The 17,396-nt window shown below is 40.2% G+C and overlaps 1 protein-coding gene across 2 annotated transcripts in view; it reads left to right on the plus strand.

Moving 5' to 3' along the window:
* The window catches only part of Mob3b (MOB kinase activator 3B), a 198,114-nt gene extending 192,587 nt beyond the window's left edge, over positions 1-5,527 (plus strand). For both annotated transcript variants that reach the window (XM_052716480.1, XM_052716481.1), the window contains exon 4: positions 17-5,527. In XM_052716480.1, the coding sequence (XP_052572440.1) occupies positions 17-46 (30 nt within the window). In that variant the 3' untranslated portion in view covers positions 47-5,527. The remainder of the gene's footprint in view (positions 1-16) is intronic.
* Positions 5,528-17,396: the final 11,869 nt, after the last annotated feature.

Here is a 17,396-nt window from a genome sequence, read left to right on the forward strand (position 1 = left end):
TCTCCTTGCTTTCCAGAAAGAGATGACAACCAGGATGTGTCACTAACATTCCACCTCATCTTCCGGAAGAAAGGAGCACTGTTTCTCCCAGGAGTCCCCATGGGACAGGAAGTGGCCCTCCCCGGCTGAAACGGTCCCTACTTCCAGGAGCAGGAAAGCTGGAGCCCCACACGGACTTCTGAGAGATGTCTCCTACCCACTTCGTGCGCTCTTAACCCTCTAAGTGCTGCTAGCCAGGGCTCGTGGGCCAGGCAGACCACAGCATGAAGGACCAGCCTTGCCGCCTTAGGCTGAGGACGGTGCGGGAAAGGCCATTGCACTTCCCCACATCGTACTTCTGCCTGTGACCTGCCCCCTAGGCTTCACTGGAATTCAGGTTTTGAGACTGAGAGGTTTTTTGTCTTTGTTGTTCTTTTCCACTTATGTCTTACCAGACGTCTTGACTAACTTCTCTGTCATTTATTTTTCTAAGTACCAAGCAAATTTGGGGAATACCATATAAGCAGTACCTTTTCCTATCCCACCTCTCCTCCAGTCCCTGCGGACCGGCTCTGGGCCTGTGGCTTAACCTTGTATGGGGCTCGGAGCTGGGAGGGGCCTGCACTTCTCCTGGCAGCGTCCATGGCATTTCCCTCATAGGCGGTTTCACCAGGGACCACCCGATGGGGTGCGTGATCTGTGCCCCAGGCAGGCCATTCACATGCTCACCACTGGGGAGAGCCTGGGACTGGAAGTGAGCTGGTGCATTACCACTCGGCCCTGGTCAGGATGGATCCTAACAGTCATTTCTAAACTCTTCCATGAAGATGTACTTTCCCATTTCCCAGAAGAGAGAAAGAAAGTTACAAATGACCCCTGGGATCTTGAGCCAGATCAGTGCGGTGTTTGTTCTCCACTGAGGGGTAGTGAGTCCTGGCTACCCAGACATATCACAGTGCTAGGATTTCAGTGACAAGACCAGACAGTTGGTATTTGGTACATGGGGATCAAATACACTTGTCTTGTAGCCTCCCCAGCTTGACCCCAGAGCTTCTGAACTCAGCTGATGTTTTCTCTCCTCCCATTCTCCCTTCCTCGGATCCCTGGTTTCCCTCCCTGTCCCATCCCTTCTCTCTCCATTTCTTTATCATTCTCTCTTCTCTATGATCTCCTCTCTTTCTCCTCTCCCCACCTCTCTGTGTAGGTTTCTCTCTCTCTCCCTCTCCCCCCACCCCGCCCCATCTCCTGTGTTATATGATGACACAAAGTTCATGTCTGTCTAGTGGGTGTGCTGCAGTCGCTAAGGTCTCCCTTCTATCCGTTCAATGTGTCCCTTCCAGCAGTCAGAATAACCATTCTGTGTTATCTCCTGCCTTTGGAAGCCTTCATGAATGAAATGTTGCCTTCTCTGATTCATTCACAAAACTGTGGTTCTGACAGATTGACTAAGAAGTACTCATACTTCCCATGATATCTGACTTTAATAAAGTGTGTATTGGTGGAGGGAAGTAGATATGAATGTACTCTTGCAGTTAATGTAATAACAAAAGGTGACTAAGCTAGTCTGATGTTATTTAGTATATATTACTATGTTAAAGCCGTTTGTGACTGCCACAAAATCCTAAAAAGTGTGACTTATTTGCCTAATGATGAAAAGACTGACTGTATGGGCAGTGACATTCTACATGATGGAACTATGCTTAGAACAACCCTTACTTCCTGTCTCATGGATGTTGTCTTATGAAACCCAACACTGCTACTTCTCTGATCTACAGGAACTTTCTCTTTTCTCCCTAAGTAACCTTTAGAGACCAAGATAGGCAATTTGGCCTAAAAGCGTATCTGGCTAAGGGTCCAGAGAGACCAAGCCCTGAATTCCTGACCTAGGCAATGCACAGTAGTAACACACTTCATGGGTGTGCGGGAGGGTGGCAATGAGACATGATAGGCCATGGCCTTGGGGAGCCTCTGCTGCCTTGAACTTGACCAACTGCAGGACTCATGCGGTAGGAAGTTGAGTGTGTGCCAGCATTCCAGTAATGCTCAGCCCATGGGGAAGCCTGACTCTGAAGGCATTTGGCATTTATCTCCAGTTATTTTCTATCAATTGTTTGTGTATGTGAAATTTCTATCCAGCTTTAAAAATTCTAAATATTTTTTTAACTTCTTAGAATGATTTTTCTCTGGCTTGTATTGTTAATTGCACTAATCAGCTCTTGGAGGAAAGTCTAGACAATTGCTCTGCCTTTTTAAAGTATAAGGTGTTCATATTTCTACAGAACTTTGTTTGGCAAATTCTAAAGAAAAATCTTCCTGGGCTGTTTCTAAGCCTTTGGCCTGCCCGTGTCTTCCATACATCTGTCTTGTGAATAGGAGATCCTCACAGCCCCTAGGACAGCTCCAGGCCTGTTTCTTTCTCCTAACCTTGTTCTTGTACATTTATTTTAACTCTGGGAAAATTCACAATTGAAAGATTCCGAGCACCCTATGTCCTTTAAATGTAGCGAGTGTCAGCACATCGTCTTGTTTCTTTCTCACTGTATATGCACTCATGGCTGAACCATCAAAAAACCAAATTACAGTCATCATAAAGTTTTAAAAGACGTTATCATGCCCTCCTGTTAGCAATGAAAACATTATCCTATCCAGCTTCAGCGTCATCAGCTCCAAGAGCCTGAAACAATGTTCAAATTCTGCCTCAAAAAATTTTTTGTAGTTGACTTTTCTTTTAAAAAAATCTAGGATATAATCAAAACCTACACATTGTATTTAACTGTCTTCATTTCCACCAATAGATTATCATTTCCTCTCTCTCTCTCTCTCTCTCTCTCTCTCTCTCTCTCTCTCTCTCTCTCTCTGTGTGTGTGTGTGTGTGTGTGTGTGTGTGTGTGTGTGTGTGTGTGTGTGTTCTGTCTTTTATGACTGGCATTACTAAAGAACCTAAGTTGATTTGTTGATTTGTTTATGGGATATGCCCACATTCTAGAGGATTATATTCTTCTCATTGTGAGATTTAGGATAACATGTCGAGGGTAAGAATTTCACAATGATGATGTATTCTCCTTACATCATGTTAGAAAATGTGAATGTCTGATTGAAGATTAATCAGTGGGCTCAGGGGTTATCTGCCTGAGCCAATTCATAATTCATCATTAAACTCTGAGGTTCAACACACACACCATTTATGGAATATGAGTTCAACATGTATACTTCACTCCTTCATGTTATCAGAAGTCCACACTCCCCAACATTAAATCCTTTGCTGTGGAAGGTAAAGCAGTGTGAAAGGAGTCTGTCCTTTCCACTTAAGATGAAAAGGAGCAGGAATTTTTCATTTGCAAACAATACATAAGAATGCTGGTTCATGGAAGTGTGTATGAGCCTACAGCCAGAGGTAAAGTGTGCATGCGTGTATGCACGTGTACATGCGTGGGTGCGTGAGAGGGTGCTGTGTGTGTGTGTGTGTGTGTGTGTGTGTGTGTGTGTGTATGTGTGTGTGTGTATTTCTTTAGTGACTTCCCATTCAGACCCCTCGTTTACTCGTTGAGCTCAGCTCATATGTTATGAGACAGTGTCTCTTTACATAGTTCTGGGTATCCTGAAACTCACTCTGTAGGCCAGGCTGGCCTTGAACTCAGAGAGATCATCCTGCCTCTGCTTTCTGAGTGCTGGGATTAAAGGCATGTACCACTATATCTGACTATTCATGCATTCTTGTTGAGGGTGAGGTGACTACTAATGATTTTGGGGAGGCAAACATCTTAACTTTCACAGTAGGTTGTGCCTCTGCAAAAGAGATGATTAGGAATGAAGTATTTTTTTTTTAGATCTTGATAATTTCAAATAAACAACATATCCACAAGCCTGGGCACACTGTGAGATCACAAGCCACACATTTTTATCCTAATAGATATGGATGTCAACCATCTTAGTAAGATATTTCCAATCTGCCCTCTGGGGTAAAAGTTTGAACTTGGGATGCACTGAAGAAACAGAACATTTGTCCTCCCAATTCTGTCCCCAAAGTGACCTACAAGCACCTCCTCCAGGCCTCCCTTGCCTCTGGCTTCCTTTTAGGTTCAGCCAATTGGTGGCAGCCGGACAAAGCTCTTCCTTCAAACAATAATGGAAAGGATGGATTGAATTACTGATCTAGAGTCTTTTTCTGCTCCTTAGACTGTTGATTTGCTCTTCTTACTGCCTTTTTTGAGTGTCTTCTTACTGCTTTTTTTCAGAGCTAGGATGAATGGAAGGAACTTTAGAGATTCCTAACTTATTCTTCCTTTCTCCCAATCATGCCAGCAACATTTCAGGTAGAACCTGTTCTCCTTTTACAGATATTCAGGTATAAAAGTTCTACAGAATCCTCTGTGTGACCCACTTAAACTCCTATCTAATCTTCTATCCAACCCAGGCCACATAGTCCCCTCGAGCTCCAGGCTTTTCTCATGCCCTGTATTTGGAAGGTCCAGAGACTGTACAGCAGCAGCACATGCTTAACAAAGAACATCATTTGCACATTCATGAACTGTCTGAAGACTAACCCAGCCGTCCTTCAGCCTTCCTTCAAAATCGTCCCTGCTGAGGCATCCTCTCAGAAGTTTGCCATTCTACCATTAAGCATGTCTATAGTTGAGCTAGAAACTCCTCCAAAGCTCTCCCTGTGTCTGTGGTATAGACACTGCACACTGTGAATCTGATAAGGTATCTCATGCCTCCTCCAGACCCTGCTGTGTTTCTTCTAGTCTTGCTATAAGAGAAATCTTTGGATTTTCTTCCCTATTTTAGTTGACTATATGAAACTCTAACCAGGTTATGTTGAGCGATTCCAAATTTCCTTTCTTCCTACTGTTAACATCTTTCATCACAACACGCTGGATTTGGTTGAAATTTTCCTTAACTAGAAAACATTAAGGAATTTGATTTATGCCAGTCCACCATTTACCCAGTCCATTGTCGCTGGTGAAAGCACATCATTTCCAATCTCTTAGCCTAAATGATACCATGCTAAAAAAAAAAAAAAAAAAAAAGAAATACAGCATGTCTTCAAGAAATGGCAGAGGCATCATTTGGATAATAATGTCATTCTGGCTTTGATTATTTTGACTTTAATTCCTGTCTAGAATTAGCCAAACAAAGTATATTTTGGAAGTAATGATTTTTTTCCTGGTTTTAAAAATGTTTATTAAAAAAACTTTTATAACAAGCTATTTTCCTCTGGGCAATATTAAATATGGGTAAAAAATTTTCAATGATATGTAAAAATTTGTGTAACATAGAAGGTGAGTCATTTCTAATGAAGCAAGCTATTTTACTAGCTTCTAGTATTCTACTTTCCAAGTTTTCCTGTTTCTTTTTTAAGTACATCTGAAAAATGTTAACTATATTTTCATTCCATTTGTGATTCAGTTAAGGGTTTGACTGTAAGAAAGCAGACTAACATAATTAAATCAATTAGAAGAGCTAGATAAATCTAAAGAATATTTATGGAATAAATTTGTGTGTGAGCTTAAGGATTCAAATGTCATGAATAAAAGCTATATAGCCACCTTCTAGTCTGTCTTCTTTACATGCCTAATTTATTTAACAAATAGTTCGCCAGCCTGCAGTGTCCTGGCAAAGGGTTAATAAAAGGGAAATGGTTAATTTTATAAAAACGAATTCAAAATTTGTTTCAATGCACACATGGACACATTCAAATTTTAACTAAATCCCTTTATCCTATTTCAGTTTTCCAATAAGACAGTAAGTATATAGTTTAGCTTCCCAGCAGACTAGTGTCCTTATACACATTTTCTTGCCATAGAATTTAATGTTAATTTGATGGTGGTCTGATATATAAAGATGTTAGGTCTTTGCATGGCCTCCAGGACTTGGACCTGACTGGGGTGGTGAGGAAATGAAGAAAGAACAGGTATACCCACAGAGAGAAAGGCTGGAACTGGGTAGACTGGGCTCTCTGATGGAGAAACCACAGCACATGGTTCCCAGAGTTAGAGCCTGTGACAGTAGAGAGAAGACATGGCAAAAGGTGACTGGTCCCAGCAGCAGCTGGGAGCGCCCACTTCTTTAGATTATAACAGTTCTCCCTTTCCTCTCTCCAAACTCCCATATACATATGGAGATATATATACATATATATGTGTATATATATATATATGTATATATATATACACATATATATCCCTTCTCACTCTCCTTCAAATTCATGACCTCTTTTTTGACTAATTGCTATTGCATGCATATATATATATATATATGGATACACATATACATTCCTAAATATAACCTACTCAGGCCATATAATATTACTTGCACACATATTTTCAGGGCTGACCATCAGGCACTGGACAGCCAATTCGTGTGCTCTTCCCTGGAGAGGACCACCTCTTCCACTTCCAGCTTTCCTCAGTTCCCTGTAGTTCTTTGTATAGGGTTGAGTGAGGCCTTGTGGGCTTTTCCTCATCCACTTTGGCATGTCCATTAGTGTCTCCCTTGTTTAGCTCACATTTGGACAGTCCTGTTGGTGATACTTTATGGGTATATTTTCTGACATTACTAGGAGGCACAATCTCACAATAACTACCTGATCCTCCTGACAATCTTTTTGCCCCCTCTTCCAGAGTGTTTCCTGAACTTTCAATGTCGGAGTATTGTGTAAATGTATCCATTGGTACTGGGCCCCACAACTGCATATTGATTGGTTGTGGTTTTCTGTGGTGGTCTCCATCTGTTACAAAGAAAAGTTTATTTGGTGAGGGATGAAGACACACATATCTGTGGATATAAGGACAAATGTTTATAGGTTGTCGTCACAGATTGTACTGATTTATTAAATTAGTGGTTTTAGATTCTCCTCCAATAACCATGACTTCACTAGCACTAGCCTCGTTAGCTAGGTTTCCAGGCATGATTTCCCTCTTGTTGAGCAAGTCTTAAGTCCAACTAGAGAGCCTCTGGTTACCGCCGAGGTGTGTGTACCACTACTGTGCCCTTAGGGTTCTCAGGCCATGCTGGTCATCAATGTGGTTCATAGTTCTCAAAGCTGGATTGAACTGTTAGTTGCCTCCTTCCTTTGGAAGCTTGCATGGTACCTTCTGGTACCATGAAAGCTAGTCCTCATGGAGGGGTCATTCAGGTCAGTTCCAGTGCAGGGGTTTCTGGGCCCTCTGTCTGAAGTACATAGTGTCTTCAGCAATAGGGACTTACCTTCCACCCCTACGTAGGCAGCCATGGGCAATAGCAATAGGCTGTATGTTTTGGAGTCTCTTGGACAGCCCTGGACAACAACTCAAAAGAGGGCTTTTCACGCCTGGTGTCAGGTCTTAGTTTAGTCTTCAGCTCTTGAAGGGAACACCATCAGCCTAGATGAGAAAAGCTCATTTAAACTATATATTATGTTCCTTAGGGCTTTTTCAGAGATTGTTTATATTTTTCTCACCTCCTTCCTTCTGTATTTACTTCCTTTCCCCTCCCTAAAAAGCCTCCCTCCCCACAATCAGATCAGTGCTATCCCCCCCGCTTTATTGCTCCTCGTCCCCCTTATTCAGGCAGCGGTCCCATTTTCCTTTCCTGGTTTCTGTAGTTATTATAGGCCATACTCACATCTGTAGATTTGAAGCTGGGGGCTTCCAGTGAGAAAGAAGGTGCAACATTTTTCTTTCTGGGTCTGGGTTACTTTATTCAATATGGTCTTTTCTAGTTCCATTCATTTACTTGCAAAGTTTATCATTTCATTTTTTCTTTACAGATGAATAGTATTCCATAATGTATATGGGCCACATTTTCATTATTCATTCATCAGTCGTAGGACATTTAGGCTGTTTCCATTTCCTAGCTATTGTGAACACAGCATCAATGAATATGGCTGAGTAAGTATCTGTGGAGTAGGATGTCAAGTCCTCCGGGCAGATGCCAAGGAGTGGCACAGCTTGGTTGTATGGTAGGATATTTTTAGATTTTTGAGGATTCACTCTGATTTTCATAGTGGCTTTACCAGTTTGCAATCCCACCAAGAGTGAGGAAGAATTCTCCTTTCCCTACAACCCCTCCAGCATTCTGTCAGCTATTTCATTGATCTTCGCCATTCTAAGACTTGGGTAAGATGAAATCTCAAAGTTGTTTTCATTTAATTTCCCTAATTTCTAGGGGTTATAAACACTGAGATATTTCTTAGCTATGTTTTTTCTTCTTTTGAGAACTTTCTATGCAGGTCCTGGGTCCATATTTAAAATGAGAACTTTCTATGCAGGTCCTGGGTCCATATTTAAAATGAGAACTTTCTATGCAGGTCCTGGGTCCATATTTCAAATGAGTCATTTTCTTTCTTTCACTCTTTTTGTTTTTTTTTTTTTTTGAGTTCTTTTATATTCCAGATATCAATCTTCTGTCAGTGTATAACTGGCAAAGACTCTCCCCCATTCTGTGGTCTTCTTCACGGGGTTGGTTGTTTCTTTAGGTGTCCAGAAGCCTTTTAGTTTTACAAAGTCCCAGCTGTCAATTGTTGGCCTTAATTTTGGGGCAAATGGAGTTTTATTCAGAAAGTCCTTTCCTATATCACATAAGGTATTGCTTGTGTTTTCTTCTAGAAGTTTCAGTGTTTTCAGTTTCATGTTTAGGTATTTGATCCACTTGGAGTCAGTTTTTGTGCAAGATGATAAATATGCGCCTAATTTAATTCTACTGCATGTGGATATCAAGTTTTCCCAGGACCAGTTTTTGAAGATGCTTTCTTTGGGATATATTTTTGGTGTCTTAGTCAAATACTAAGTGGCTAACGTTACATGTGCTCACATTTTGTTCCACTGGGCTGGGGTGTGGTTCAATTGTTAGAATGCATGGGTAGCATGTATGAGGCTCTACCTTGGATCTACAACACTCCATAAGCTGGGCATGGAGGCTCATGCTTATAATCCCAGCATTGTGGTGTGGGGATGGAGGTCAGAGGATCAAAAGTTCAAGGTCAGCTGGACAATAGTGGTGCACACCTTTAACTGGGGAGACAGAGGCAGGTGGATCTCTGTAAGTTTGAGGCCAGTCAGGACTGTTACACAGAGAAACCCCATCTCTGAGGGGAAAGAAGAAGAAGAAGAAGAAGAAGAAGAAGAAGAAGAAGAAGAAGAAGAAGAAGAAGAAGAAGAAGAAGAAGAAGAAGAAGAAGATCAATATCATCCCTGGCTACAGAATTAGTTCAAGACCAACATGGGATATATGAGATTTTATCAATAAAGAAAAAAAGAAAGGAATGTATAAGAGGTAGATTGTTGTGGTCCATTTTTGATATGATGTGTGCTTAGAGTTCATCAGAGGTACAGACAGACAGGAGGTATTGGCCCCTTCCTCCTCTAGCTAGCACCTAGCACCTGCTTGTCTCAAGACTCTGAGATTTAGAAAGTTCGATGTGACTAAGCCCAGCGTAGGCAAAGGGGGCTGGCTGCCTCAAGCTCCAAACTGTTCAATGAATGGGGCTTTGTGTCCTAGACCAATAAGATGAGGAGTTTGGGGAGGATGCAACTTCTGGCCTATAGGAGAAGAGGACAGAAACTTCTGATCATAAGATTTTAAATACCACTGCCTGGCTCCAGATCAGTACACCAGAGGTCATTTTTTTTTTTTTTTTACTTTTTCTCTGTACTCTCGTCCTGTTCTCCAGAGTTATATAACAAAAGTGCTTCACTTGCCCTAGTCTTTTGAATTTGTTATTGCCTTATTTCCAACAAGGGAAAGAATAAAGGGAGGGAAGGAAGGTAAAGAAAGACAGTGAAGCAACTATTTTACCTCCTTTCTCTGTAGTCTTGAGAAATTTCTCAGAAATTCATGATTTCCACAATGCATCTGGAACAGTACAAGCCAGTAAGAACTTTTAATACTTATGAAGAATGGAGTTCAGAATCATTTAGTTGATCTTCATCTCCCTCCTCTCCTCCAGTTCCTCAATATTATCCCCAACTTAGTAGCAGACCATCTGCTGCACCCTCTCTGCCCTCATCCCCAGGGGACTAGCAGATATTCTTCTCCAGTGTCTCTCCCATACCAGATCCCTTTGTCTCAGGTGCCAACACCAGGAGGCACTCCCGGGAAACCTGCTGGCCACACTCACCGTGGAATCAGGTAGGCATCGTCACTCTCCCTCCTGTCTTCCAATTCCAGTCCCCCAGTCTTGTCCCTTCTTTTGTAGCAGACTACCAGATGTAGCCTCTCCTCTGCCCCCGTTCATAGGAGACTACCCGTATCGTCTTGGCATACCCAGCTTTCCTCCTTCCTGTGGCCCCCTCAGCACTCCTCCCACAGCCCTTCCCCACTCCTTCCTGTCACTTTCCAATACCTAGAAACACTTGCTACACAGAACCCCCAGTGGCCACACCTGGCAGAGCCTCAGAACCACTATCTACCAGGCAAACCACAGCCACCACATTCTCCTAAGATCCAGAGAGGGCAACAAAAACCAAGAAGCAGAAAACCCACTTAATAAAGACAAAATCAGGTATCAACGCCTACAACTGCAATCATTCCAAACCCAAATGCCTACACACCAGCATTAAAATACAATCAGTAAGAGCCAAGACAATGACTCCACATGGGCCCAGCAACCCTACTACAGTAGGCCATGAGAATGCAACATAGCTGAAGCACAAGACAAGGACTTCAAAATAGCTGTGATGAATATACACAAGGACCTTAAAGAGCATATGAATGAGTCCATTAATGAAAACACAAACAGTGGAATAAAATTAAGAAAACTGTTGAAGGTATGAAAGTGGAAATGGAATCACTAAAGAAAACTCAAACCAAGATAAAACTAGAAATAAGAAATGTAGAAAGTGAAATCAAAACCTCAGAGGTCTCACCAACAGAATACAAGAAAAAGAATAGAAAATCTCTGGCACTGAAGACAAAGAAGAAATGGATACCTCAGTTAAAGAAAATGTTAAATATAAAAAATCCAGTTGTAAAACCTCCAGGAAACTTGGGACACTATGAAAAGACCAGATCTATGAATAACAGGAATAGAAGAAGGAGAAGAAACCCAGGTAAAAGTCATAGAAAATACTTTCAACAAGGTCATAGAAGAAAATTTCCCTAAACTGAAGAAGAAGGTGCCTATCAAGGTACAAGAAACATACAGAACACCAAATACAATGGACCAGAAAAGAAATTCTCCATGACACATAATAATCAAAACACTAAATGTACAGAACAAAGAATATTAAAGCTATAAGAGGAAAAAATAATTTATATTTATAAATATAAATTACTATATAATATTATATAAAAGCAGACCCATTAGAATAACACCTTGCTTCTCAATAAAGACCTTAAATGCCAGAAGGGCCTGAATGGATGTTCTAAAAACTCTAAGAGACCAAAGATACCAGCCAGCCAAGACTACTATACCCAGCAACACTTTCAATCACAATAGATGGAGAGAGAAAAACATTCCACGATAAAACTAAATTTAAGCAGCGTCTATCTCCAAATTCAGCTCTACAGAAGACACTAGAGGGAAAAACTTCAACTGAAGAGGTTAGCCACCTGTACAAAAACACAAGGAACAAATAATCTCAGACCAGTAAATCAAAAGAAGAGCAGGGAACCCACCCAATAAGAAACAAAATAATGGGAACCCACAAGCACTGCTCATTGATAAGTATCAATATCAGTGGTCTCAATTCCCCAGGAAAGACACAGACTAACAGATTGGATATGAAAACAAGATCCATTCTGCTGCTGCATCCAAGAAACATAGCCAAACATGAAGGATATACATCACCTCAGGGTAAAAGGATGGAAAAAAATACTCCAGCAAATGGACCTACAAAGCAAGTGGGTATAGCCATTTTAATATTTGATGAAATAGGCCTCCAACAAAAACAAGTTCTATTCTCATCAAAGGGAAATTTCACCAAGAAAATACTACAACTCTAAACACCTATGCACCAAACACAAGGGCACCTAAGTTCATAAAAAGAAACACTGCTACAGCTACACATACTGACCTTCACACAGTGATAGTGGGTCACCTCAACACCCCATTCTTTTGTCATGCAGACAAAAACTAAACAGAGAAACTCTGAAGCTCACTGACATCATAAACCAAATGGACATAACAGATGTTTATGGAATGTTTCACCTGTCTTAGTGACTGTCCTATTGCTGTGGAGAGATATCATGACCAAGGCACCTCTTACTTTTTTAAAAAAACATTTAATTGGGGCTGGCTTACAGTTTCAGAGATTTAGCCCATTATCATGATGGCAGAAAGCATGGCAGCATGCAGGCAGACATGGTACTGAAGACGTAGCTGAGAGCTACCTCCTGATCCATAGGCAGAAAGAGATGAGAGAGATTGAGAAAGAGAGAGAGATTTGGTTTGCATGGGCTTTTGAAACACCAAAACCCACCCCTTGGGAGACTCTTCCTCCAAAAAGGCCACAACTAATTCTTCTGATCCTTTCAAACAGTTCCACTCTCTAGTGACTAAGCATTCAAATATGAGTTACTGTGGGGGGAGCATTCTTGTTCAAACCACTACAGCACCCAAACACAAAAGAATATACATTTTTCTAAGCACCTCATGGAACTTTCTCCAAAATTGACTACATACTTAGACACAAAGCAAATCTCAACAGATACAAGAAAATTGAAATAGCACCCTGCATCCTATTTGAACACGACAGACTAAAGCTGGATATCAACAGCAACAGAAACAACAGAAAGCTTACAGACTCATGCAAACTGAAAAAAAAAAAACACTACTGAATGATAATTTCTGTCAAGACAGAAATTACAAAAGAAATTAAATAAACTGAATAAAAAATGAAATGAATACACAATACCCAAACTTACAGGACACAATGAAGGCAGTTCAAGGAGGGATATTCATAGCACTAAGTGCCTACGTAAAAGAATTGGAGATATCTCACATTAGTAACTTAATGACACACCTGAAAGCTCTAGAAAAAAAAGTAGTAATATTTGAAAGGAGTAGATGGCAAGAAATAATCAGACTTGGGACTGAAATCAATAAAATTGAAACAAATAGACAAACAAAAAAATAATATAAAGAATCAATAAAACAACTAGGTTCTTTGAGAAAATCATAAGATTGACAGACCCTTAGCCAAATTAACTAAAAGTCAGAAGGCAAAGATCCAAATTAACAAAATTAGGGACCAGAAAAAAAGGATTAAAAAAAAGACACAAAGGAAACCCAGAGAATAATAAAGACATGCTTTAAAAATCTGTACGCCACTGTCTTAGGGTTTCTAGTACTGTGAAGAGATACCAAGACCATGGCAACTCTTATAAAGGAAAACATTTAATTGAGGCTGGCTTATAGTTTCAGAGGTTCAGTCTATTATTATCATGGTAGAACATGGCAGTGTGTGGGCATACATGGTGCTAGAGAAGGAGCTGTTCTACATTTTGATCCAAATGCAGTAGAAGCAACTGTGTATCACATTTGGCATAGCTTGAGCATAGGAGACCTCAAAAACCACCCCACACAGTGATACACTTCCTCCAAGTCCACACCTACTCCTACAAGGACATACCTCCTAATAGTGCCCCTCCCTATGGGGGCCATTTTCTTTCTTTCCACTCCCTGGCCCCACAGGCTTGTGGCCATATCATAATGGAAAAATGCCTTCAGTCCAACTTCAAAAATCTCCAAGTCTATAACAGTCTCAAACTTATTTAAAGGTCTAAAGTGCAAAGTCGCTTCTGAAATTCATGCAATCTCTTAACTGTAATCCCCTATAAAGTCAAAATCAAAAAACAGATCATATACTTGTAACATATAATGGCACAGGGTATACATTACCATTCCAGAATATAGGGAAGGGAATATAGAGAGAAAATATTAGACCAAAGCAAGACCAAAAACCAGATGGACACACTCCAAACTCTCCATGTCTGATGTCAAAGCACTCTTCAAATTTCCCAATTCCTTCCTTCCTTTCTTCCTTCCTTCCTTCCTTCCTTTCTATTTATTTATTTATTTATTTATTTATTTATTTATTTATTTATTATTTATTTATTTATTATTTATTTATTTATTTATTTATTTATTTATTTATTTATTTGAGACAGGGTTTCTCTGTGTAGCCATTGCTGTCCTGTAACTCTCTCTGTAGACCAGGTTGGCCTTGAACTCACAGAGATCCACCTGCCTCTGCCTCCTGAGTGATGGGATTAAAGTCGTGAACCACCACTGCCTATCTCCAACACCTTTCAGCTTTGTTTGACTGCAACACACTTCTTTCTTTTGGGCTGTTTTTACTCCATGTTAGCAGATTCCTCGACAGGTATCCCATGATTCTGACATCTCCAACATCTTGGGGTCTCCAATACAATCCAGGCTTCACCTTCACAACTTCACACAATGACTTCTCTAGGCCTCCATTCAGGAACACCTCCGACACATGCCTCGCTTTAGTAGCTTTCCTAAGTCACAGAGGGAGATTTTGTAACCCCTTTCTTGTATTCTTGACTGTATAGCCAGAACCACATGACTAAAGCTGCCAAGTTCTTCTGGTTGCTGAGGCTGGAACATGGCCTTCTTGTTCAATTACATCTTCACCAGCTTTCTGGTTTTGATAGTTACCTTTACTGCCTAAGCTTGGCTGTCTTGGAACTCACTCTGTAGCCCAGGCTGGCCTCAAACTCAGAGACACACCTGCCTCTGTCTTCTGAGTGCTGGGATTAAAGGTCTGCACCACCACACCCAGCTCTGAGCTTTTCTTTAATCCCATTTCGCAAGTTGGAAGCTTAACTGGGTAAGGTCTTGTCCTGAGGTCATTACTCCTTTTATTCCATTTCTTAATGTGTTTATCTCCTTGAACATGGAACTCAGCTCCACTCCACTTAATGGTGCTCCTTTTCTCTTCAAATTGTACATTTTGTGTTTTCCCTTGCTCAACTTGCTCCTTTTCATTATAAATCTTCATCAGAGTGAATACTAATAACTACAGGACAGAGTCAATACTAGGCTGTTTTGAGATTTCCTCTACCAATGAAATTAATCCAAAATTTTTTACTTTAGCCTCAGACAAACTTTTTCAACAAGAGCAAAAACCAGCCACATTTTTCACCAAAATATCACAAGAATTATCTCTAGGCAACATACTAACATTCTTCTCCTCTGGAATATTTTGATCCAGGCCCCCACATTTCAAATCACCCTCAGCACCACTGTCTTCCATGCTCCTACCGGTGTGGCTCATTAAGCCCCACTTAAACTGTTCAACTGCTTTTCTAATCCAAACTCCCAAAGTCCACATGCCTCCAAACAAAAACATGGTCCAGCCTATTTCAGTAATACCTCAGCCCCTGGTACCAACTTCTGTCTTAGTTGGGGCTTCTATTGCTATGAAGAGACACAATGACCATGGCAGTTATTATAAAGGAAAACATTTAATTGGGGCTGGATTACAGTTTCAGAGGTTTAGTCCATTATTCTTCACGGAACATGGCAGCATGTAAGCAGACATGGTGCCAGAGAAGGAGCTAAGGGTTCTTCATCTTGATCCACAAGCAGCAGAAGCAACTGTGTGTCACATTTGGCATATAAGACCTCAAAACCTGCCCCCCACAGTGAAACACTTCCTCCAACAAGGCCACACCTACTTCAACAAGTGCCACTCCAACAACCTACTCCTAATAGTGCCACTCCCTATGGGGGCCATTTTCTTTCAAGCTACCACATTCATCAAACTGGAAAATCTAAAAGAAATGGATCATTTTCTTGGTATACACTACCTACCAGTGTTAAATCAAGATCAGACAAGCAATTTAAACAGACCTATCACCCCTATAGGTCTGAAATAGAAGCAGTAACTAAAAGTTTCCCAACCAAAAAGAGTGCAAGGCGAGATGATTTTAGAACGGAAGTCAATCAGACTTTCAAAGAAGAATTAAATGCCAATACTAGTCAAATTATTCTACTAAATCGAAACAAAAGGAGAACTGTACAATTCTCTTTAAAAGGCCACAGTTACCCTGATACCTAAACCACACAAAGATCCAACAAAATAAGAGATGTACAGAGCAATTTTTTTATTAACATAGATGCAAAAATTCTCAGTAAAATACTTGCAAACAAAATAAACAAAAATATCCAAAAGATCATCCACCATGATCAAGTAGTCTTCATCCCAGAGATGCATGGGTGATTCAATATATGTAAATTGATAAGTGTAATTATCAATTATAGAGACTAAAAGACAAAAACCACATGATCATCTCATTAGATTTAGAAAAGGCCTTTGAGAAATCCAATATCCTTTCTCGATAAAAGTCCTAGAGCAACTAGAGATAAAAGGGACATACTTCAACATAATAAAGGCAATTTACAGTCAGCCCAAGATTAGTATCAACCTAAATGAAGAGAAACTCTGTTTCCACTAAAACCAGGAACAAGACAAGTTGTCCACTCTCTCCATACTTATTCAATATAGTACTTAAAGTCTTCACTAGAGCAATAAGACAACTGAAAGAGTTCAAGTGGATACAAATAGGAAGGAAAGAAGTCAAAAGTACCTTAAATTGCACATGATATGATTGTACACATAAGTGACCCTAAAAATTCCACCAGAAAACTACCACAGCTGATAACAACTTTCAGCAAAGCAGAAATTAATGCATAAAAATCAGTAGCCTTCCTTTATACCTATGACAAATGGACTGAGAAAAAAATCAGGAAAACAATATCTTTCACAATAGCCTCAAAAAATAAAATTTCTAGGGGCAATTGTAATCAAGGAGGTGAAAGACTTACATGATAAAAAATTTAAGACAGTGAATAAAGAATTCAAAGAAGATATCAGAAGATGGAAATATCTCCCATGCTCATGGATCAATATGATTAATGTAGTTAAAAGAAAAGCAATCTACAGGTTCAATGCAATACCCCATCAAAATTCCAACACAGTTCTTCACAGAAGTTGAAAGGACAATTTTCAGCTTCATATGGAAACACTAAAAATCCAGGATAGTTAAAACACTCCTGAACAACAACAACAACAACAAAAACTGCTGGAGATATCACCATCCTCAATCTCAAATTGGACTACAGAGTTATAGTAATAATTACAGCATGGTATTGGCTTAAAAACAGGCACTTTGATCAATAGAATAAAATTGAAGACCTAGATATAAGTCCATACACCCATAGTGTAGGTAGACACCAGTTTTGACTTCTCTGTTTTCAATGAGTTGTATAGGTGTTATCTTCAGCAATGCAGTATTACTATCAGTTTGTGGAGAGCAACCCATAACCTTAGCAACATCTGGGTTGTTTGGGGGTTCTTGTGGGACCCCTTTAACCAACAACTCAATTAGACATAACCCATACTGACTAATGTTCGTGTTATTGGAAGGTATTCTGAATGATACCAAAGGAAAAAGGTAAACATCAA

The sequence above is a fragment of the Peromyscus californicus genome, unplaced genomic scaffold (assembly GCF_007827085.1).
Source record: "Peromyscus californicus insignis strain IS unplaced genomic scaffold, ASM782708v3 Scaffold_5__1_contigs__length_169319896, whole genome shotgun sequence".
NCBI lineage: Eukaryota > Metazoa > Chordata > Mammalia > Rodentia > Cricetidae > Peromyscus > Peromyscus californicus.